This window comes from Cnephaeus nilssonii, assembly GCF_951640355.1.
Source record: "Cnephaeus nilssonii genome assembly, chromosome: 5".
Classification (NCBI taxonomy): Eukaryota; Metazoa; Chordata; class Mammalia; order Chiroptera; family Vespertilionidae; genus Cnephaeus; species Cnephaeus nilssonii.
The window spans coordinates 93,490,798-93,515,310 of NC_137076.1; the positions used below are offsets into that span (position 1 = coordinate 93,490,798).

The 24,513-nt window shown below is 44.4% G+C and overlaps 1 protein-coding gene across 1 annotated transcript in view; it reads right to left on the reverse strand.

Annotated features, from left to right (window-relative positions):
* Positions 1-18,443, reverse strand: part of ADAM19 (ADAM metallopeptidase domain 19) — a 77,496-nt gene extending 59,053 nt beyond the window's left edge. Inside the window, exons 1-3 of the mRNA XM_079773259.1 lie at positions 18,285-18,443; positions 15,525-15,610; positions 11,046-11,116 (exon numbers count right to left, since the gene is read on the reverse strand). Coding sequence (XP_079629385.1) covers positions 11,046-11,116; positions 15,525-15,610; positions 18,285-18,348 — 221 coding nt within the window. The 5' untranslated portion in view covers positions 18,349-18,443. The remainder of the gene's footprint in view (positions 1-11,045; positions 11,117-15,524; positions 15,611-18,284) is intronic.
* Positions 18,444-24,513: the final 6,070 nt, after the last annotated feature.

The following is a 24,513-nucleotide window of genomic DNA, read 5'->3' on the forward strand; positions in this document are numbered from 1 at the left end:
CATCCAAAGACTCTCCTCCTTACTCCTGCAAGACAGAGCTCCACGCTGTCCTCCTTAGAGAAGCTTTCTCTCTCCCAGAGTCAGAAATCTCTTCTCTCCTGTCTCCTCAGCAGTGAACTTTCAACTCTCTTATGTAAAACTGTAATATGCCTTGGATTTGGCTGTCCAAGTTTTCTCTCTCAGAGAGTACACAGCCAGAGGGTAAGGATAATGTGTTTGCTCCTGCTTCTTAGAGCACCTAGCATAGGGTTTTACTAGTACACATAGATGCTAAATCATATTTGCTGAAATCAACTTTGTAGAATGAGGTCAAGTTAGCTGTGGCTGAGAAGGCAGGAGATCCATCAATGGATGGATGGATAAACAAAAAGTGGTAATTTCATACAATGGAATAACAATAAAAAGGACTGAAGTACTGATACATGCTATTCAACATGGATAAAACTCACAAACAATAAACTAAGTGAAAGAAGCCAGTCCCGAAGGACCACATATTGTATATTCCTTTTATAGGAAATGTCCAGAATAAGCAAATCCATAGAGACAGAAATCAGGTTAGTGGTTTCCTAGGGCTGAATGGGGTAGGTGGGGAGCGACTACTTACACGAGTTTGCTGGGCTGCAAACTGTGTGGTTTAAAGTACCACAAACTATGTGGTTTAAAAAGACAAATTTATTGTCTTACAGTTCTGGAGGCCAGAAGTCCAAGATCAAGGTGTTGGCACGGCCATGCTGTCTCTGAAGCCTCTCAGGGAGGATCTGTTCTGGGCTCCTCTCCCAGCTGCTGGTAGTTCCTTGGCTGTGGCAGCATAACTCTAATCTCCACATGGAGTTCGCCCTGTGTGCATGTTTGTGTCTAAATTCCCCCTTTTTATAAGAACATCAGTCATACTGAATTAGGGACCACCTTTCTCCAGGATGAGCTCATCTTAACTAATTATATCCACAATAACTCTATGTCCAAATAAGGTCACTCTGAGGCACTTCGTGGTTAGGACTTTGACATATGAATTTGGGGGGACACATTCAACCCATAACTGCTGATGACTTCTTTTCAGAGTGATGAAAATGTTCATAAACCAGAATATGGTGGGGTTGCACAGCTCTGCAAATATACTAAAAATACATTGAGTTGTGTACTTTAAGTGGATGAAGCATATGGTATTGAAGTTATAGCTCAATAAAGCTGTTTGTGATGGTTTGTTTTTTTTTAAATGCAGGAGAGCTTGGGTTTAAAGAGTCTGCCCAAACTCCACAGTCAACCACTGGCAATAGCATGTGAAGCAAGTTATCTAAACAAAGGTGATGAGATATAATTTAGAGAGAAACCAAAGGCAATGTGCCTTAATCCATCTATGTGTTCCATGTAAATGTCCTTTGACCCAATGATTCATATTTAGGAGGTGTGACCCAGTGACTCACATCTAGCAGATGCCACTATAGCAGGCATCTCCTACCCCAGAGGTATAACCTTCCAAAGAATACAAGGGTGTTCACTCCAGCACTGTTTCTGAAAGGGAAGGGAAAAAAGGGAACACATATGCTATTTGACTTGCTACACTACTTCTCTCAATCCTACAGAAATACTTGCAAATGTGCTTAAAGATTATGTATAAGCCTATTGCTGCAGCATTATTTGTAATAGCAAGAAGTTGGGAGCCTAACTGTCCATGAAAGAGAAATTAATAAATTTTGGTCCATCCATTCCATAGAATCCTATGTTGCCATTAAAAAGAATAAAACAGGAGGCCTATAAATGTGCTACATAAAAAGATGTTAAAGTTAAATAATGAAAAAGCAAGTTACAGAATAATATATAAAGTAGGAGCTGATTTATTTTAAAACTCTATTATTTGTGTAATTTTTTTCTAGAATTTTATTATCGAAGTTTTCAAACAGTCCCAAAGTTCTCATGTAAAAATTTTTTTTAATGACTTGGGATTGTTCATGCCATATTTCCAAGTGAAAAAAACTGAGGATACCATATATCCCTATTTGGGTAAATATACGTAGGGTTAAAAAAAAATCTATGTAAAATAGTATGCTCATGGTAAATGCTCACTCACTGGACGCCAGCTCTCATTCCCTGAAGGTGCACAGTCGTAAAGGAATCCTCAGACTCAAGAATAAACTCCCGACTTCCTCCGAGTATACAGCTTCCCTACATTCTGACAAGGGTCCATCTAAGGCGGACAGGCCAGCTGACAGCTTCCTCCCATTCATTTTACCCCGCACTCCTGCTGAAGGGCCGCCAGGAGAAATAAGCTGGAGACAAAAGAAAACCATGGACATCCTTCCTGGCTACAAAGGCAGCCCTGGCTGTGGGTCCCTGGAAGGAGAGAGAGCCGGAACCGGGGAACAGATCCTGACTCCTTATCGTACAGTTCAGGGACTTGCCAAGGGCGGGACCGGGCACTGATTCCGCAGGCACAGAGAAGAGATACAGTTTGGCCCAGGGGACCCTGCAATGCTGTATTCTTGAGATACAATGAGGTCAACCTGGGCACTGGCTGCAGAGCAGAAGTGAGCTTCCTCCCGGGGGCAATGGGTTTTAAGGTCAAGTCTTCTTAATTACATTTGGAAACCAACTCAGGGGAATTCCCTCTTACTTCATTCTTACATGTTTTTCTAACCCCACAAAATACGAGTAATAGTGACTATTTTATTGGGCTCTCAGAGTGTACCGCACCTGGTATAAGTCCTTTAAGAGCATTGCATTAGCAAATTCACACGACATCTGACATGGGCCACTATTATTAGCCCCATCAGGTTGATGAGGAAACTGAGACATGCAAAGATGAAGCAAGTTGCCAAAGCGTATATCACCAGTGGGCACCAGGCGCCAGGCTCTGAAATCAGCCTGCCTGGATTACACCACTACAAGACACTGAAAGCCAAATTCTAACCAGGGCCCAGGGCAGGAAGAAGGAAAGAAAAGAGGGAGGGCAGAATAAATGAGAAGTAACGCTAGCACTAACAGAAGAACAGCAAGGACAGGGCATCTGAAAGGCAATATAAGGCCATGGCTAAGAGCCTGGCTCTGCCCATCCCATCCAAGTGACCTTGAGCAAGTCACGTGGCTCCATGCCTCAGGGTCCCCATCTGCCAAATAGGGCTAATATAGGCACTTGCACTTCAGAACAGGGCCTGCTGTAGAGGCATCTCCTACACTACAGCTATCACCATGATTGATGACATCATTATTCATATCTGACCCCCATTCCTCAGCCAGAATTCGAAGGCAGACAGAGCATCAGAGTGCATGACTCGGAACTTAGGAAATGCTGATGAACGATAACCACACGTACTATTTGTCAATATGTTTTTCTGTTGTCACTTTCTTATTTGAAGACAGTCACAGGGGACACATGCAATGTTTTGCATCACCAAGACACTTCAGAAAACACGTTCTTACCATTGCATTAATGAATGTTAGCACCTTTTGAAAAACTGCTTATTTGCCAGGTACTGTACTACATTATCTCTAAACCTCACACACCCACGTATTCGTTTCCTGTGGCTGCTGTGTAACAAATTACACACATTTGGTGGTTTAAAACAACAGAATGCTATTCTTGCTCAGTTCCAGAGACCAAAAGAATGAAACCAGTATTACTGAGCTGAAATCTCCCTGTGGGTGACTCCATTCCTTGCCTCTTCCAGTTTCCGGTGACTCCCAGCATTCCTTGGCTTGTGGCTTTAACACTCCAATCTCTGCCCCCAAGGTCAGCATTGCCTTCTTCTCTTCAACTATGGGCAAATCCTCCTCTGTCTCCACTCGTATAGAGGTCACCCAGACAATCCAGGATAATGTCCCCTTCTCGAGATTCTTAATTTAGTCACACTGACAAAGTCTCTTTTCTGCCATATAAGGTAGCACAGCCTCAGGGATTAGAATGTGGCTATCTTAGGACAGTATTGGGGGGAGAGGGGTATTTTTTCAGCTTACCCCACACTGCCATGAAGGTATTAATGTCTATTTCCTATGAGGCAGTAGAATATAGTAAGTGGCAGGTAGACCTGAGTTGAACTCTTGGCTCTGGCTAACACTGGGTAAATTACCTGAATTCCTCACATTTAAGTGTCTTTATTTATAAAACTAGAGGCCCGGTGCACGAATTCGTGCACAGGTGGGGTCCCTCTGGGTGGTCTGCAGGGATCCAGCCAAAACCCGCAGTGCAATGCCACCTGTAGCTCCTACCTGCAGTGAGTGGCCTGTGGGATCAGGCTGAAACCGGCTTTCTGACATCCCCTGAGGGGTCCTGGATTGCGAGAGGGCACAGGCCAGGCTAGGGGACCCCACCAGTGCACGATCAGGCTGGGGAGGGTCCGCGGGAGGGCTCCAGGGCATGTCCGGCCCATTTCGCTCAGTCACGATCAGCCTGATCAGCTGGACCCCAGCAGCAAGCTAACCTACCAGTCAGAGCATCTGCCCGCTGGTGGTCAGTGCATGTCATAGCAATTGGTTGACTGTCTGCCCCGATAGTCAGTGCACATCATAGTGAGTGGTTGAACAGCCTTAGCATATCATTAGCATATTACATTTTGATTGGTTGTTCAGTTGTTCTACTGTTCGGTCTATTTGCATATTACCCTTTTATTATATAGGATGTGAGAAACAATAATATCTCCTTCGAAAGGTTGCAGTGGAGATTAAATAAGACAGAGTGTGAACTGCCTCTGCACGGTGACGGCTCTCAGTAAATACTGCCTGAGGAGTATTATTGTGAGCACAGGGGAAGAAATAACATTCGGAGGGCAAGTGATTGGCTGAAGGCCAACTAACCAGGAAGTGCCAGTGCCCAAATTCAATCTGGGTCGCTCTGGCACCAAAGCCCAAGCCTGCTTTGCTCTATGGATTATGGGGTTTGAGGTTTATATGCTCACAGCCTTCAGAATCAACACACCTAGGTTATTTCAATTCCGGATGCTACTTGATCCTCTTTTCCAGCACCTGTATAGCTGCACCCCTGCCAATCACCAGTCCTAATTACTGAGACTGAGTTTATACAATGGACCCTATGACAGTAACATCATTTTTCCAATGATTTAGAAATAATGGGGATTTTGCTTATGCAGCAGGAGGGTTGAGAATTTGGCCTGTACAAAGATCACATCAGATCGGCTGGCAATCCACATGGTCTGTGACTTCAGAGGTTCTGGGTATTAACCCTTTGCACTCGCTTGCTTTTCTCGATTCCTTTATTCTACTGGTAACGGTGTCAAGTCACACTCGACATCCAAGTGCAAAGAGTTAAGAGAACTAGAAATGGAATTAACCTCTGTCTACAAAGCCAGCATTGGGAATGGCATCTCAAACAGGACCACAGGGTCTCTCAGGGGCAAGGTGCCAGCCAAGCCCAGCACTTAGAATTCAAATTCACTCACGCACTCACTGCCTCTGAGTCAATGCGGCAGGGTTAATTCAGTTGCTGATACTTCAAAAACAGTATTTGACAAAAGCTTCCAACACTCACAGGCAGCTCTCATCAAATTCTGGTGTCCCCACCCATCCATCCAACTGTTTCCTCGGCACCGGTCTCCTTGGGTTGGACGATCTCAGCTGCAGGGAGTGGGGAGCCCAGCTGCGTGCTGAGTTTGGAAAAACATTATGAATACTTGAGATCTGCCAAGTACTTGGTTAAAGAATGATATCCTCTAATTTCTTAAGCCATGTGTATTTTAAGTGAAATGTAATCCATATGTGTGCGACTCATTTAAATGCAACTCAGTGAAACATGGTTTCCCAAAAGCATTGGGATATTGTCCTAAGCCTTTCTTAAGCTTCTCTTTGATCCAGGACACTGAATTTTGCCAACAATAAATGAAGCTCCTGACAAGACAGGGACAAAGGGAGTGGTCCTTTTTCCTATTCCTAGATAGGGGTTAAAGTGTACTCCTGAAGCAAGGGGAAGCCGGGAGGGTGGGGGCGGGGGAGAGCTCCGAGGCCTGGACGGTATGCAGGGTTTTTTGCTCGGGATCGGCTTCATATTTCTGCCAGGCCTACTTGGAAGAGAAGTGCAGCAGAAGAGGTGATGGCTAATCCATCCTGTCTAGTGCTGAGAAACTCCTCTCCTGCCTGCTAGCTCTCCCCTTCTCTGGCCCTCCAGTACTGTACAACTCAAATAGGATTGAGGGGGGAAAGGAGAAAATGAGGGAGCTAAATCACAAATGACTCAATTTTCCAGGTGGTAGCCTGATTTCCAAGCCAACAAAAGCAGTCTCCTTCCCTAGGGTATCTCTGAGGGACTGATAAAAAGTCAGAGATATGAAGAGAGATTCAAGTCAGAAGTAATGGTGAGTACTATGACCAGCAAACCTCTAAACGCCCCCACTCTGCTTTGACAATTACTGTTCCTCAGGAGGTCTGGAGGTAGATACACACAGAGAAGAAAATAAATATCCATTCTTACTGGCTAGACTGATGCAAACAGGACCTGTCTTTAGCCAGGGCTGAAGCACAATGAATGGGGTGAGATCAAAGGACAGCTGTCCCTTTTCCAAGCCAAAACCCAAATCTTATCATCATTTGGACTCCAAGGGAGGGCAGTATAGTGAAGAGATGAGAGTTCCAAAATGTGTGTAAGAGGCGAGCAGAGAAGCATATGGCCAGAGGTTCTCTGGGCTCAGTGCCCACTAGTTGAGCTGTTTATTTGCCTTTGAAGGTGACCTTACAATGTAGTTAATGTAGTGACCCTGACCTCTAGTAATGCAGCCCAATGAGCATCCTGCAAGTGGTTCAAGAGTTCAGTGTGCCCTCCTCTTGGGAAAAAGTGAAGAAAGGAGAAGGGAAGAAAGACAAGGCCTATACTCCCTGAGGTGTGCCTCGCCCCTATGCCGACAGCTCAGCAAGGTTCCATTTCATTTCAGCAAACAAGATTTTTTTGTTGTTGTTTTATGTCCAATATGGTCTCTGGGTGGATGAGCCAGTCCTCAGAGCATAGGGAAAATTACATGGAGAAAAAACATCATGGATGCATGCCTCCAAACTGTGGCTTGTGGAAACAGCACCATCATTTCTTCTCTGTAATTTCCCTTCTCATGTTTATGTTACCTAAACTAGTAGTTCATCCTCCACTTCAAGGTCCATGGTTTGAAGGCGATTTTCCTTTATCCCACTGTCCCCTCTTTCCAGGGATGTCTCCATGAATGGAGAGCAAACTGTATTCTTCTTTTCCATTTTTCCACTTGCATGGTATCCTTTAAATAAGTGGTATTACATGGTATCCTTTAAATAAGTGGTATTACATGGTATCCTTTAAATAAGTGGTACAGGAGAAGCTCTTAGAGCCCAACTGGGGAAAAACACCCATTTGAAAGATGAGAAATGTGAGGCCCAGAAGGGCCAAATGGCTTCTTGACCAATTCCTCATGTCTGTCTCGGAGCTCAGGACTGTATCACACTGCCCTAACCACAAGTAAGGTTCTCGGAACAACAGCTATACACCAATATTTGCAAATTACGTGTATATGTGTGAGTAAATATAAAACAATGTAATACATACTCTAGTAGAGCAGTGTACTACCCTCATGACATATGGCTGAGTCTAAAAAAAACAAGTGTGGACCAATATGTATAGCATAATCTCTTTCTGCTCCTCCCTTCCCAACTAAAACAGCAGCCTGTGTGAGCTTCTGAGCGACTGTGTCTATGAGGATCTATGTGCAGGTTCCCACACACATAGAAAAGGTCCAAGGTATGCCCACCAAAACTGTTAACAGTGGATTCTTCTTGTGGGTAGGAGGCTTTCATTCTTTTACTTATTATACTTGGGTATTGCTAAATGTTTTACAATGAGCATGTTGCAATGAAAAAAGACACAAGTGAGAAAAATTTTTTTAAAAAAGACACTCGTGAGAAATCACATAGCTGCCATTTACTAGGTATATAATATGAGCAAGGCACTGTGCTGGGTCCTTTACATGAACCATCTCATTTCATCTTCATGGCTCTCGAGCGTGTGACTTTCATGATACCCCAGACAGGGAATCTGAGGCTTAAAGAGGACAGCCAGCCAGGAGGTGGGAGAGCTGGGACCTGAACCCAGGACTATCTGACATGAAAGCCAAATGCAGATTATCTCTGCGATGCTTGTGCACTGAGTAGATAAACGTCATTGTTTATTCTGAGTTGCTTCACAGCAGAAAAAGACTGCCAGCTGCCATGCTATTGAAGTAAGGCACCTTGGGTATCTGCTGCCTAAGCTAAAGGCCCCTCCCTCTCTCCAGGCCCACCCCCACCCCCCCATGCTCCTCCATCCTCACCATTCTTGGCAATCTCTCCATATGCGAATTCCATTAAAGGCCTGCTCATTGCTATTTTGGGCCATGCATTAGCACGTGGGCTTTGATTTGATGGGAGAAGTCCAGACACCTCAGGATGATGAAAAAGAAATTAGAAATGTCTTCTCTCCCCTCAGAGTGCTAGAACCTCTTGCCCATAGCTCCCGGGGCGCTCGAGAATCCAATGTAGGGGGAAATGTACAGGGGTTGGGAAAGGAGAGAAGAAACCTTCATAACCTATTAGGGCCTTTGAACTTGGCTGTTCCTTCTCCTTGGAATAGCCATCTCCTAGCCAACCACATGGCTCATTTTCTCATCTCCTTCAGGTCTTGACTTAAATACCAATTCACCACCAAGCCCTTCTCTGACCATCAATCTGAAACAGCACCTCCCTCCCCATCCCTGGTCTCTGAGCTCGTATGTTCCTTTGTTTCCATAGCACTTGTCACCAGACATACTACACATTCACTTGTTTGTTTACTGTTCTCCCAGCAGACTATAAGCCCCATAAGGGCCGAACTGTTTTATTCACAGCTATATCCCCAGTACTGACACTGGTGCCTGCACTGCTATGGATGCATAGGAGATGAAAAAATGAATGAATCAATTGAGGAACTTAAAAAACAGACTGAGGAGTCGCTTAGCACAGGGCCCAGTTTCCCCTCAAATATCATGATTATAAAAACTTTAACAGAGAGATTTGAAAAATCAGAAAAGCATCATCCCCACCCCCAAGCTGTTTTGCATCTGGCCTCGCACGCACCATGAATGAGAAGGCTTTGGGAAATAAACACAATAGGAAGTCGTGTGCAGTTGGAGTTCCGCTCACTAACACATGTTCAAAAACAAAAAGCCCAATTTAGACGAAAATAGCAGGAAGCTGTTCCCCAGGGATACCTGATGAGGTCATAGTGCTTGGCGCTGCTGTTTCCATTTTTGTCAAGTCTTCTGCCTCCTGCCAACTCAAGGAGACCAGGAACCACATCCAGGCCCCTGCCGCTCACTGGGAAGCCAGAGAGCTGCTCAGAGCAATACACAATAGAACCACATCCACGCGCTCTCCTTAACTTCAGATCCAAGCCAAGAACACAAAGGATCCTACTCTCACCTCTCTCACTTACCTGCTGTGTGGCCTTCGATAAGTGTCTACCCCTCTCTGAGGTGAAGTTTCTACATCCACACATAAGACAGTTGCACTGAGTATTTTTTTGAAGTGTCTTTCCACTACAACTTCCTATGACCTCTTACAAAGGCTCCAAAAGAGGAGGGAAGGGTGAGCGCTGGGATCCCTCCTTGGCAAGTCCAACTCCTAAGGATTTGCCCATGACAGCAACCCCACCACTTGGACTGTCCAGAGGAAACTGGAGGGTCAAATGCTCCAGTTGGGGGCAGAATGGAGCAGATTAGACTGAGTGGCAACAGGGAACATTTAGACCAGAGCTAGAGGGCTGGGACCAGGAGAAAGTGAAGCAGACCCCTGAGATAGACTATCAAGAACAGACCCTCTAATGGCCTTTTCCTGCAGGACAAAGGGAAGACTATGCAAGGAGAAATCCCAGGCATGCAGAGCCGGCACCCTCTGGGACAGCGGCAGCCAGGTCTGTTCCAGGGAAATGGGACAAAAAGAACACATTCTAGTTCATAGTCTAGAACATATTCTCAGTCAAGCAAAAATGACTGAGATGCCTAACATTCTGTAGGCAGAGGAAAGGTGTGGATGAAGCTGCATTACTGCGCATGCTCAAGTCTCACTTCTACAACACTTCCGACTTCACCCACCCTCCTTTCGCAAGGATCCAAAAACCCAAATTTGGAATAATTTATGTTCTCGCTTTCCACCCAAGCTCAGCAGCCCTTCCCATCCTTCTGGTTATGGGAAGGCCCCCATCCATCCCTTTCTTGGCAGTGATGTGTCTGATTACTCATCTGCTCCCAGGGAGGCTGCCAAGAAGAGATGGGCAGTTGTCCGAGCCAGGCAGCCTTATCTGCAAGGTCTGTGTGGCAGAATCAAAGGGGGACCGTTGGCGGGCAAATACCAAAGGCCTCCCTGGTGTCCAGGCCAATGAAGGCGAGCTCTCCAGTGGCCAAGCAGATTGGGAATGGCCCAAGAAGAGGCAACAGACAGGGCTATGCATTATCTATTCACCTGCTCCATAACACGAATCAAGATATAACTGTGCTTGATGGCAAATCAATGTGGAAATACTTCTGACTCAGGCCACCACCCAAGATGAATGGGGTTAGAAAGATGGAAGAACCAGCCCAGAGAAGCCAGGAGGCTGCTGACCATGCCCCTCTTGGCAGAATCTCAGATTGAGCCGACCCCGAGCAGATAGAGCAGCCAGGGTGGAAGGTGCAAATCCCAGAACTCCGCCTTGCCTCTCTCCTCTCTGCTGTTTTCCTCTAATCTCCTTTGCTTCCTGCCATGCCCTGTGCTGCAGCTAGTGAGACAGCTGCTAGAGTCCTCCAGTCCATCCCTCTCTCATTACACACACACACACACACACACACACACACACACACACACACAGTGAACTCTAAGAAGCAGCCCGGAAATACAGCCCATTAAGCAGTCCAGCAATTGCACAGCAAGTCAAGAGATTGTGGAGACACTGTCTTTGCAAGAGGCTCTGCACAAAGAAACCACGGACTGAGAGCCTGGGTCACTTCACTAACTGCTTCCTTACAAAACAGCAGCACCTGCGTCCGGCATTGACATGGAAGTGAATTGTTTCATTTCAGACAAAGGAGGAGTCCACTTACTCATTCTTCTCCAGGTCCAGGATCAGCTCTCGCCCCTCGGCCATTACCCTGAGCTCAGCTTTGAGTGGATGCTAAAAGCAACAACAAAAGAATGTCAGTTCTTAAAAGCAGGGTGGAGGCTCCCAGGAACACACACAGGATCTAGGGCAGCCCTCTGACATTGATCCACAGGAAGTGAACGGGGAAAGGGTCAGTTGCATTCCCAGCCCAAACATAAAATAGCTGCAATCCCAGAAGGACCAATTCCCCTCCCCCACCTGCCTTCGCCTAAAAGACAAAGGAAAGAAACTCGGAGCTGAAATGGTGTGCTGGTAAGTGCTTGCATGCAGATCTGGTAAAGGCAAACGCTGGAAAACGCGATCTTCAGCAGCAAATTCTGTGTGGAGTCAGATCTGGATTCAAGTGCTGACTCTGGCACTGCTGTGATGTGAACTTGGGCATGTTCCTAAACCTCCCTACAACTCAGTGTCCTCACTTATAAAACAGATAATAGCCAAACTTACGGGGCTCTCAGAAGGATTAAGTGGCTTAGTGAATGCAAAGAATGTATCTGCCTATAGGAAGCCCCCAGTACATGGTGGCTATTATCTATAATTCCAGGAAGAGCCCCTTCATAATGCGTTCTCATTTTACATTATTTTGTTTTGCTCCCAGTTTAAAGAAATACCCCAGTCATCTCAGAGGAGACAACTAGGAGCACTTCAAACTAAGGTTTTATAAGTCCAAAAGAAGATACATTTTACATACTAGAGCAAATTTGCTGATGCTCAAAGTTGGTATACACCCAGCATAGGTCATTTAAGATATCAGACAAGAAAGTATGTTCAACGTCACTAGTAACTACCCACCTCCATTTTTTTTAAATACCTTTAAAAGAAATAAAAGTGACAGATTTTTTAAAACCATGAATCGTAGTGCAACAGAGCACACTATAAAGTGGGCACTCTACCAGTGAGAATTCAAACTGACACCACCAACTCTGGAAAATATCTGACAGTATGGACTAAGAGTTTTAAGTGTTTAGACCTTCTGACCCAGTAATATAAGACTATGTCTGAAAGGAACAAATGGAAGAATGGGCAAAGGTTTATCATATAGAAGGATCTTCATTAATTACAACCCTGAATAATGAAATATAACCTAAATGTCCAAATAGGAGAATGGGTAAATAAACAATGATCTATCCATATGACAAAACACTAGACAATCATTTAAATAATTTCTAAATTATTAAGAAGCTATACATGATAATCATTAGGCACAAAGACTCAAAATATAACACTATATATTTTATTTAAATATACTTTTATAAAAGGAAAAAGTAGAGAGAGAAAAAACTAAACCAATAAGTTACCATAGTTACCGCCAGGCAATGGGATTATTGGTAAATTTTATTTTCCTTTGTGTAATTTTCTGTTTTTATCATTGCTTAAGAAATGGGCTTTTACCTCTTTTTACCTTATTATTGTGGGCACTTTCAAAGAAATTAAAAATCGAAGTCAAAACTAACTACCATGCTTCAACAATTCAACATAGGGTTGGTAAACTATTTTTGAAGGAAGGCTTATTTAAATCAGGGTATCTACATATTTAAACCTGTTTAAAACAGCACCAATTCTCTGGGGTATTTTAAATATATGCTCTCTAACTTCATACCAAGACACTGATAAACTCTTGAAGTCTCTTGCAATCCACAAAAGCTCTCCTAGAGTGAAGTCTCTGCCGCTTCAAAAGTGGAACGAAAACCTTGGTTTTGGGGTGTCTCAGAAAGTAGGTCACCTGCTGCGTCAGCCACTGCTCCTTGGGGCTCTGCCTCTTCCAAGCACATTTCCTCCTCTTCTTTGCCTCAAAACCCACTTCCCATTAGAGTCCGGGGCAACCCCTTTCAGGGCTCTGATGAGATCTGAACTTTCTGATCCAGGATGCTTGAGCAACCCTGTCCTTTGCTTTTTTCTTGGCTAATTTGTCCTATTGACTGCTCTTAAGAAGTACATTTCAAAACTATGGGGAGAGGAAGTTAGGTGGATGCTTGCCCAATAGCTTTCCACTAAGGGATTCACTTCTCTGTTTCTGATGCCCTGCTTCAGCTCTGCCAACACGTGTCTATTCTGGTTGCTGGTCCTTTGCCACTTTACTCTGGGGAGTCCTGGAGCAAGGGCCCTGTGCAATCAATCACGTGAGGCTTCGGGGACACAGTCCCAAGTGGTTATCTGAGAATACGCACATGGTGACAGAGCTGCAGCAATTCTCTTATTCAAGAGGCAGGTGGCCATGTGACAGCCCACACAAAAAAGGAAAGCTGATAGAAATCGAAGCACTGTCACCCCTCCCCAACAGAGGCACAAGCTGCAACATGAGGGTAAATATTTATTTTTAAGTGAGTCATCCAAATATATTTCTTTCTGGTCTGGAAGATGCTCAGACACTGATATTTTTAAAAGATGATGTTCCTTGTTTCCAGGAGACATTTCAAGCAAAACAATGAAGCAGCATTGCAAGGATCTACTCAGCTTCCCTGTCCAGCTTTACTCAGCTTTTCTCTTGCAACTCCACTGTGTGCTTGGAATGGGCGACATCACCTCTCCTAGGGAGCTGACCCACTAGTATATTGACCCCAGAGAAGGGTTAAAATTCCTTTCACTTTAGTGCTGGATTAAATAGGTCTTCAGTTCCACAGGGTATTGGAAATCTGTCCTATGTATTGCATCCTCGTTAAGATCTAATATGATATTTACTATACAGTGAGTGTTCAATTGATGTTTGATGGATAAATTAATTATGTAAATGAGAATAAGAGACATGAGTGAGACCCACCTTCCCTGCCCCCACCTCTCTCTTCCCTCCTCCCCGCCCCCCCCCCCCCTCTCTCTCTCTCCATCCCTTCATTTGTTCATTCAAAAAATACTTATGGTGCCAGGCACTGTGCTGACTATTCGTACAAAACGCAATGACCCAAATTCTGGGCAGACAATGGCTGGGAACAAAGACAGGATCTGGCACTCCACTTTGTTTCTCAAACCCTTCCTGAGGATGCCAGGCATCCCACATCTGGAAAGAACAGAGAAGCCTCTACAAAGACTATCAGAGACAGTGCTCGGTAATAATGGGTAGGCTGAACTAATTTTTAAAAATAACCTGCTCAAGGCTGGTCATTCATTAATTTGTCTAGACTTTTCCTGAAGCTATTTTCAGCCTTTCTTACTTTTTGATGAAATGAATTCCATGCACTCATTGTCTTTAGGGTAAAATGTTACTTGCTTTGATTTATCTTAAAATTTTCTCTTTAAGTTTTCTTAGTAAATACAAATTGGAGCATTTTTTTTGGACATGTCTGTATTACTCTAAACATAACTGTAAGGATTCTAGGCATTGTTCCTCTCTATTTACCTTTCTAGACTCAAAAGCCACAAAGTCTGAAGTCTTATCTGACATAGCTCTCTCCTCTCTCTGCTACTATAATCTTGCGCTCAAGATGTTGCCCAATAAATCACTGATCCTTTCAACCCAAAGGGATCTTATTCACTACCCCTGCTCCCCAGCCCTCTTCCTTCTTATTCCCTCTCAGCCCTATTTTACAAGTGAGGAAACGAAGTTCACAAAGTGGGAGGTCAACAATCACATCTTTCTGTCTAGCTCTCCCATGTAAAGCCAGAGCCACAAAGAATATCCTCGATGCACAGGCCTTCTCTGCAGGCACAGGATAGTTTTCTGACGTATTCCCAAGCTCCTTGATAAAGCCTGTGTACTTGCTGGTGTTGTGGCCCAAGATGTCTACTGAATTTTAAGATATACATTCCCCAGTGAGTCCTGGGTCCCTACCTGACCTCTTATTAAAAAATTAGAGGCCCAGTGCACGAAAACGTGTATGGGTGGGGTCCCTCGGCCTGGCCGGCAATTGGAGCCTGCCGGCAGAGGGTGGTGTGGAGGGACCGCAGGAGGTTGGCCGGCCACAGAAGGTTGGCTGTGGGAGCGCACTGACCACCAGGGGGCAACTCCTGCGTTGAGCATCTGCCCCCTGGTGGTCAGTGCGCGTCATAGCTAACGGCCAGTCGCAACGGTCGCTTAGGCTTTTATATATATAGAAGGATTTGGATTAGCATTTTCTCTCCATGTACATTACCTCGTCAATAAAACGAAGCATGTATTACGCAGAGCAAAAAATACCAATGGAGATATTTAATTAACTCCAATCGAGCCAGTGATTTTTGTGACACATATTTGCACTTAGCTTGTGTCAGCATTAATGTGGATTTTCATTTCCTCAACTAATAGCATTTGAAAGAGTTCTAGAAGTGTGTCACACGATGAAAGAAAGTCCCATCTGGGATTTCAAAAGTGACAAATAGACAGGATAGAGTGGGTCAGGAACAGAACTAACGGTGATGACAGGGCCTCCAGGAAAGTCGAGTAGGTGGCCCCCACCCTCACAGAATGATGTTGTCAACTCTTGCCTCCGAAAAGGAGAGCTTTTGGCCTTACCTTTTCTCCCATAGGGCCTTCTGCAGCCTTCCACTGAGGTATTATTAGTTCATGCTGTGGCTGGGGGCTGCCTTCCCCTCTTCCTCCTGCCAACACAGGATGCACAACCATTGGAATCCCAGCCCTCTGCACCCTAGCTGAGCCGCATGCACTGTGACCGAGAAGAACCCCGTACTAGCTCATTAGAAGACCTGTTGGATTTCAGGCTCTTAGCATTTACTATGGGTCAGGCACTCGGCTAGGTGTTGGCAATACTGTGCTCAACAGGGGTAGCCAGGGCTCTGTACTCCTCACAGTTTACCTTCTAGCGGTGGCAAACGGACAACACGCAAGTATTCTCATAGGGTACAATAGGGTCATGGAATAAAGAGACACTGGAGGAGGGGGTCCCTATTTTAGACAGGATGGTCAGCAAAGAGGGCATTTAATTGAGATCCGAGGGACCAGAAAAAGGCAGTCATGCAAAGATCTGGAAGAAGAGGGCCCCAGGTAGAGGAACCACGGGCACAATGGCCCTGCGTGAGCAGAAGTGGGTAAAATGTTACTTCCTTGGCCTGTTCAAGGACGCAGCAGAGGACAAAGGTAGCTGGAGTCTAGTAAATGAGGGGGAAGTTGGTAGGAGACGTGGTCAGCAAGACAGCCATGGGTCTGGTCTCACAGAGGCCATGGAAAGTGTCTGGATTTTATTATAAATAGACTTGGAAAGTACTGGAGGGTTTAAATACAGAGCAATATGATCTGTATGCAGTTTTTAAAAGATGGTTCGGCTTGCTGGGTGGGGGAGAGGGGAGGAAGGGAGAGTAAAAGCAGAAGGCAAGGCTGGAGACTTTGCAGGAGCCCTGGTGAGAGATGACGGTGCCTCAGACTAGAATTACATCAGTGGAGAGGAATGAAGTGGTTGGATTCTGGGCATATTCTAGAGTCAAGGCCATGGGCAGTATTTCAATTGTGCTTCAGTTTTCTCATCTGTAAGACGAAAATAACGATACCTGCCTGCCCATCTCACAGAATTACTGGGGAGAGTCACTGTGAAATTGCTTCTCAATCCACAAAGCATCACAGCATAAACTTGAGCTTCCCAATGGGAAGTCTGCATCTGGATGACACTCCCTACTTTCCAAATCAATCTCACCACCCAGCTTTCCTTCATATTCATGACAACCCTGGGAGGTAGGTTGCAGGAATCCTATTTTTCTAAGAATGGCGAATTGTAACTGGTTTGAGGAGAGACTTGTTCAAGGCAGTGGCAACCTCAAACACTGGTTGCAGACAATCTTAATAAAGTGGTCATTTCCCAAAACCTAGGCAAATCAGTCTCCATAAAAACAGGCTAAATCCATAGGACTCCTGGGGATGAGGGTGAGGTCTCCAAAATCAATTCTGTCTAAACCAACCACATCAATTACATAGAATGTAGTGAATGAGAGAAAAGATGGTCCTAGTTGTTTTGTTAGAGTTGTGAGATAAACTTTCCTTTCAGATTACTGTTATAATGTGTTCTCAATCAAAATATATCCTAAAATAATCTCATTAGCCTGGCATCAGATTCATCATTTTGCTAAAAATCTGAAGCAATGCATTCATTTACCCATTACCTGTTTTCTGAGCACTATGCTAAGTGCTTGATATTCTGTATCTCTGATTAAGTCCAGACTCTTTGCAAAAAATAAAGGAATTACATGATATTTAAAGGAATGTTTAAAAAAATGAAATGATCTTTATGATGCAAAAGAAAAAATACTGAAAGCAATCTAAAGGCTCAGTAATGGAGGATCACAGGATCTTTAAAAAAAATTGTTCAAAACTTGAAAACCAGGCAAAGAGAAAGCAGGATGTCCTCTCCATGTCACATTGCTGCATTGTTTAAGGGCCCTTCCAGGATCACTACGTTATCTAGGGGAATGGACCTCTGTCTGACTTGTTTTTACTTACTATTAATTAAAAGACTATATGTATTAACTGTTAGATTTCTGGTCCGCAGAGATGCAAATGACTTCGCCGTAGTAGAAAGATAACTAAGAAATCTGGCCTTCTGGCTCCATGGGGCACTGACCACTTTTGCATCTGTCCCAGAACAAGATTTCCACACTCTTCCTCCAATGCCTGTACCACGCCTGTTCCTGAACTGGCCTCACCATTCCATTCACTGCCTCAAGATTGAACCCAACGAATCTTTGCCACATTCACCCTATATTTGTATGAGAGTCATATTTTTAACTTTTTAAAGAGTATAGTTCTGCGATTTCTTGATGGAATTTATAGTCATTAAAATCATGTTTGGGAGAATTTAACAATGTAGGAAATGCTCATTATGTGAAGCAGAAAATGCAAGACACCAAACTGTACATATGGTATGGTTCCAATTTTATCAGTATATATTTATAGGAACAACACACACACACACAAAGACTGACTGGAGAAAAGAGGAGAGACTAGCAAAGCAGCGGAAAGAGAAGCCAAAAGCAGGGAAAGAAGGAAAAAAAAAAAAAAAAAAAACCACAGAGGAAAAAGCAAGAGAGGGAGGAAGGGAAGCCAGGGAGGGGACCCGCCGCTTTCTGCATGCTCAGGACCTCTACCACCTCCCATGGCATACAACGTGAGAACAAAGCGGGGCTCCCAGGGGGTCCCGGGCTGGGGCAGCGGGGTGCAGCCCTGCGGAGTTGCGGGGGGGGGGGGGGCGGGGGTGGCAACTGCCAGGTCCCTGGACCACCTAGCTCACCCACCTCCATCTACACCCCAGCCCCTTGCCCCGCCACTTACTTCTGGTCCATGCCAGCAGGGCGAGCGCCAGCAGGCAGCGCCGGGCGGCGCCCACACCCCGCATGGTGGCAGCGGCCCCTCGTGCGCCCCGCGCTCACAAGCCCGCGGCCATGCCGGCACCCCAGCCAGGCGGCGGCGCGTCTGCAACCCACTGACCGCCCAGGGCCTCCCCGGCCGGCTCTTAGCCATCAGAGATGCTCCGCCCTCGGCTCCGCGGGGCTCCGCCGGGTGGAGGAGGGGACGCCCCGCCCGGAGGGGGTGGGAGGGGCGCCAGGGGCGGAGCCGGCGGGACCCCTGGGGAATCCAGCGGGCTCAGGTGACCCTGAGCAGCGGAAGCGGAGTCCAGGCCCTCATGGGTTGAGGATTCACTCCAGGTGGGCGCGGCCTGGGGAGGGTCCTGGGCTTGGGCTTGTAGGAGTTAAACTGGACCCGTTTAACTCGGAACAGCGGCCCGTTCCTCGGTCCCGCACTCTTCTAGACGCCTTGGGTGACACTGAGGCCACTCCCTCAGCAGGTTAATGGAACCACCGGGCACAAAGAGCTAAGTGCTATATGGAGTTGTTTTCTTAGCAGGACACAAATCAAGGAGCCATTCCCTCTGACAGGGAGCGGGGAGATGGAGCAGAGAGGATTCCCCGGGGAGACGACATCTGAGCGAGGGAGGAGGAGGATTGGAGCACCAGGCAGAGAAAGTGGCCTAGAGAAACGTGTTAGGGCGGGAAAGACCTCGAGCTGTACTGAGGGGGAATTGGAATTTGGGAAGGTTAGGATTCAAGACTGTGGAGGGCTTACTTTCTGCAGGAATCAGAAAATCACTATAACTGAAGCTGGCATAGTCCTTACTAAGTACCAGACACTGTCCTCAGCACGGAACATTTATTCATTTAATTAATTAATCTAGGGGGAAAAAAACCTACCCTTTTATTGCCTTTCAATATGTGCCAGGAACTCTGCATACATCATTTCTTTTCATTAGCCCCATAATTTCCTAGAGCAGGTACTAAGAGTATCCTGTGTTACAGATGAGAAAACCAGACCTAAGAGGCTAATTTGCCCAAGGTCATTACCTCTCTAAAGGTTCTTTCTCCAAAGAGTCATACTGGGGGTTAGGGCTTCTACATAGGAATTTGGGGGGACATAGTTCAGTCCATAATATTCCATCCTCTGCTCCCCAAAATGCATGTCCTTCTTACATGCAAAATACATTCATGCCATCCCAATAGCCCCCAAAGTCTTAGCCCATTCCACCATCAACTCCAAGTCTAGTGTCTCATCTAAATACCTAATTAGATATGGGTGAGGCTCTAGGTATGATTCATCCTGAGGCCAAATTTCCCTCCATCAGTGAACCTGTAAAACCAGGCAAGTCACTGCTTCCAAAATAGACAGTACCATTCCAAAAGAGAGGGATGAGAAAGAAGGGTGATGGTTCAGAGAAAGTTTCAAAACCTAGCAAGGCAAATTCCACTGAATCTTTTTATTATTATTATTGTTGACAGTATTATAGATGCCCTTTCCTTTTTCCCCCCCTCCTCCCAGCCCCCACCCCACCCCAGTGTTATGCATATTTGCATATCAGTTCTTTAGTTGATCCACTAAATCTTAAAGCTCTAGACTAGTCCTCTGGCTGGATGCTCTGCCTTCCAGGTAGCTGGAGCATCAGTGTCATCCCCGTGGCCCTAGGCAGTAGCCCTGCCCCTGTGGCTTTTTGCTGCAAACCTGCCCCTTGAGGCACTAGGCCTGGGCAGCCTGGCTCCCAGAAACCAGGAGGGGGACTCACCCTCTGAAACCAAGAAAGAAAGAGCCTTGCCCTCTAGGCCTGTATGCTCTACGCCTATAGTGGGAAGGAAGGGCAGCCCTGATGACCTCTGAATCACCTTCAGGGTCATTCTTCCCTTTCCTTGAAGGATAAAACATGCCCAGTAACTCCATTGTTCTGTCCTGTAGAATCACAGAAGTCCAAACGCCTTTCTTTATTTCGTCCTGACTCTGTTCCCTTTGGTCCAAACTGGTTCTCAGCTGCTATACTCGCATCTCTATTCCTGGCTTCTGTTAAAATGGCTGATGAACTGCATTGGTCATCTTATTGCAACAATTTTGGTGTCCTATAGGTCCTATCTCCAAATATAGTTGCTTCAACATATGGATGGGGGTAGGGGACATAATTCAGTCCATAACAGGGGCTTTCCCTCTAGAGCCATGAGACTAGGATTCTGTTCCCAGCTCTCTCCAACCAGCTCTGTGACTTTGGATAAGTCACTTCTTTCTGGGCCTGAATGTCTGACCAATGACCTGGGAATGGGAATGGCTACTCCGATCCATCTCACCCAAGAGCTATGAGAAGCTGTTCAGATAATGGTGGTGAAAGTGCTGTACCAGGCAACAAATGCTGAAATGCCAACTCTATGGAGCATCTCCTTGCAAAAGGCATGCAAACTCCATACTTGAAATTTGTTTCCATTTGCTGGCACTCAGCTGATCAGTATTGAATCAGCATGTGCCCCTGAACACTGGGAAGTGGCTCACAAGAGAAAAAGTCCAGTGGTTATGGAACTTTGACCAAGGAGTGATAACGTTTCTATTCTGTTTCTTATCCACCCGCTTCACACTTACACACAGGCACAAACATATACAGAACTTTTGACCCCCTTGGAAGGCTTTCCATTTATTTGTAAAGAATGTATTTGTTATTTTAAAAAAATACTACATCTCTATATAATTTTTTAAATCTTCATGACATTTAACCTACTAATTACATTTCTGGGAAACTATCCTAAAAATAAAATAATCTGCAATGCACACAAAGATTTATGGACTAGAATGTTCATAGTGGTGCTATTTATAGTAACGAAAATACTGGAAACAACCTAAATATCAAATTGTGAAGGAACAGTTAATAAATTACAGAATATCCATATGATGGATTACTATGAAGGCATTTAAAATAACTTTTACAAAGAGTTTATGCTCTGATGTTAAATGAAAAAAAGCAGGGTCCAAAATTACATTTAGGTATGACCTCAGCTATGTAAATAAGACATTTTAAAAAAAGACTAAGAGGAAATGTTCTAAAAATGTTTGTAGTGGTTACCTCTGGGTGATGAAACTTTGGATGAATGAAAGTTTTTGGTTCAGCTTGATTTTTGTTGTTGTTGTTGGTTGTTTATTTTTGTAGTTTTCTCTCTCTCTCATTTCCTACAATACTTAGGTATGACTTTAGTAATGGGGGTGGGTGGGTTAAGTTGTAAAGACAGGAAAAGAACTCAGAGGGAATAATAGTTTATCCTGGTGGCTTAGAAAGTTTTGCATACTTGACCTCTCTCTTCTCATGTTAGGGAAACTGAGGCAGGGTTAGAGCAACAAGTTTCAAACTTCTGGAGTCTAGGTGACACAGGTCATTGTTCCCATCTACAGTACACTAAAATGGTTAGGAGGTGGTCGTTCCTGCCAGTGTTTAAATCCTTTTCTGCCCTTAACTGGCTGCAGGACCAGGGGCAAAAAAAAGCTTTTCTGTGACTTTGTTCCCTTATCTATAAAGGATGCTGATAATGGTAGTTCCTAGCTGAGGAAAGAGTGATGATAAGGAATATATATACTGAAATCACTTTAACCAACCTGCTAAAATTATTAACTAACATTATGAAGGTTGAGGCATTAGGAAAGACTCCATTCTTTTTCTAACTAGCCCAGGGACTTAAATTTTTTTAAGTATTCCAGTCCTGTATGAACATCGGACTTCCAGAGAACCCTCTAACTGTCCCTTGAAGGAGTTACAGATCCAGGTCATCTGACTACCACCGGACTCAACGGATACATCCCCTTGACACCCATTATCCAGACGCCCGGACTGACCAGAGCTCCTGGCTCCCCCCTCATCCTGCCTACCCGACTGACACCTGTCTGATCACCATCCTGGAGTGATCCTAGAGCCAAGCATGCAGGACTGATAATTCCAGAGAATGTACTTTTTACTAGAATAACTTTTAACTTTCCTTTCTCCTTTGGAACACTTCTGGGGTTTTGCCTAGCTGTGCTCCTAGTCTGCAAACTCCCAGACCCTTGAGTAAATCTTTATCATTTATTTCTAGCAAAGCCTCCAGACTTTTTGAGTTCACCAAACATAGCTCATTGAGTTTTTGTGAAGCTTAAATGGGTACTTAAGGTAATACCTCTCACATAGTAAGCAGTCAAATACTAGCCTTTATGATCTTCGTTCTACTGCTAATAAGCATGGGGGTGGGGAACATATTTATAATGCTTAGTTTGTGCTTTTAGTTGTGTAATGTGCGAAGAGCCTAATTATATACTGATTCTTTCGTGATTATCAAAGATAATGATCAGGTTATACTGCAATTGTCTTTTTCTTACCCCACCCCCCACTACACGTTAGCCCTTTGTGAATAGGAGCTGGACCTTGTTCTAGTCTCATCCTCCTAGCATTTGGGAGGCACAATACATGTTTAATTAAATAATTGATTAAGTGATTAATGATAGTTATTTCATTCTGGCTCTGCACAAACTTTCAAGTTACTCATGGGAAAATTGTCTTCATTGGCCCATACTTTGAGAATAATGTTGGCCCTGTGATAATTTGCTATAATTTTCCCAGCAACCAGCACTTTTTAAAAGTTCAGTTTATTCAAGTATAATTTACATACATTAACATTCTCCTTTTTTTCTTTTTTTAGTATACACGGCTTTGAGTTTTGGCAAATGCAGATGACCAAATAACCTCTTCCACAATCAAGATCACCCCAAAAATTTCCCTCCTCTCTCCTGTCACTCCCAGAACCTGGCAATCACTGATCTGCTTCATGTTCTTACAGTGTTGCTGTATGAACATGAAGTCATATATAGGGAACCATAAAAAATGTAGCCTTGTGAGTCTGGCTTCTTTCATTCAGCATAATGCACTAAAGATTCACCCACGTTGCCCAATGTGTCAATAGTTCCTTTTTACTGTTCAGTAGTATTCTACTGTGTGGATGTACCATAGTTAGTTTATCCATTCACCAGTGAAGAACATGTGGATCTTTCCAGTTTTTGACAATTATGAATAAAGTCACTATAAATACTCAAGTTTTATGTGAACATAAGTTTTCATTTATCTAAGGTAAAAAAAAAAATTAAGAGTGGGCTTGCTACATCTTATGGTTAAATATAGGATGTCTCAAAAAATGTATACACACTTAAACAGCTGATAACTAACTTAATTTTCACTCCTTTCAGGTTTAACTGATAGTGACTTTATAATCATTCAAAGTATGTACACATTGTTTGGACACCCTGTATACACACACACATATATGTATACATGTGTAAAATGCTGGTGCTTTGTTCTCGGGTGATACTGATGCTGTTGATAAGGGAGCATATTTGGAGAACCATGGCTCTTGGATGCCATTGACAGGAATGGCAATCATCCTTTGCCTCATTTTTCAAACTTTGGCTAATTTTTCTCAACAGTCACCAGCATTTTAAAAATCAGGAAATTTTGTATTTTTAAAGAAATCCTTATTCTGTTTTTTTCCTGAAAAAATAGTAAGCCTAAATTTTCCCATGGTGACAATTGGCTAGATTTCAGTATAAGCTGCTCCTTTTAGGTAGAACATTTGTTCATTTTGTCACAGTCACCAACCACCCACAGTTCACATCACTTGTTTATTTTCTAGGCATTTCCCTTTGCTGTCGCTGTAAAAGATGTGGGGACATAACAGAGAATTTGAGGAGGGGCGTGAGCATAGCTGCTTCTCCTGTCTGATTCGTTCAGCACCTGGGGCTGGCTTCACAAAAGTGCAGCCCAGGCAGTGGCCCAGGACCCCACTCTCAGGAAGGCCCACACTCAGCTTAATGCTCTGCTGTTGCTGTCTTAACATTCTTCATACTTTGTGAGCAAGAGCAGCACATTCTCATTGTGTTTGGAGACCGACAAATCCTGTGGCTTGTCTTGCAGCCACCCCACACTTAATGGTCACCTTCTCATCACTAGATTACTGAGGAGGGGAAAGACAATTCCAGAATCAGAGATCTGGGAGGTACTTCAGAAACCATCTTGTTCATCAGACAAGGCAATGATTTAATTTTACAGCCAGAGCTACCAAAGTTCAGAAAGCGAGAATTGATTTCCTCAAGGTCATGCACAAATCCTGAAAAAGGAGCCAAATTGGAAGGCTAAAGTGATGAGTCTGCAAGGCAGTGAACACTAAGGCTGTCGTGAGTTTATGTATCT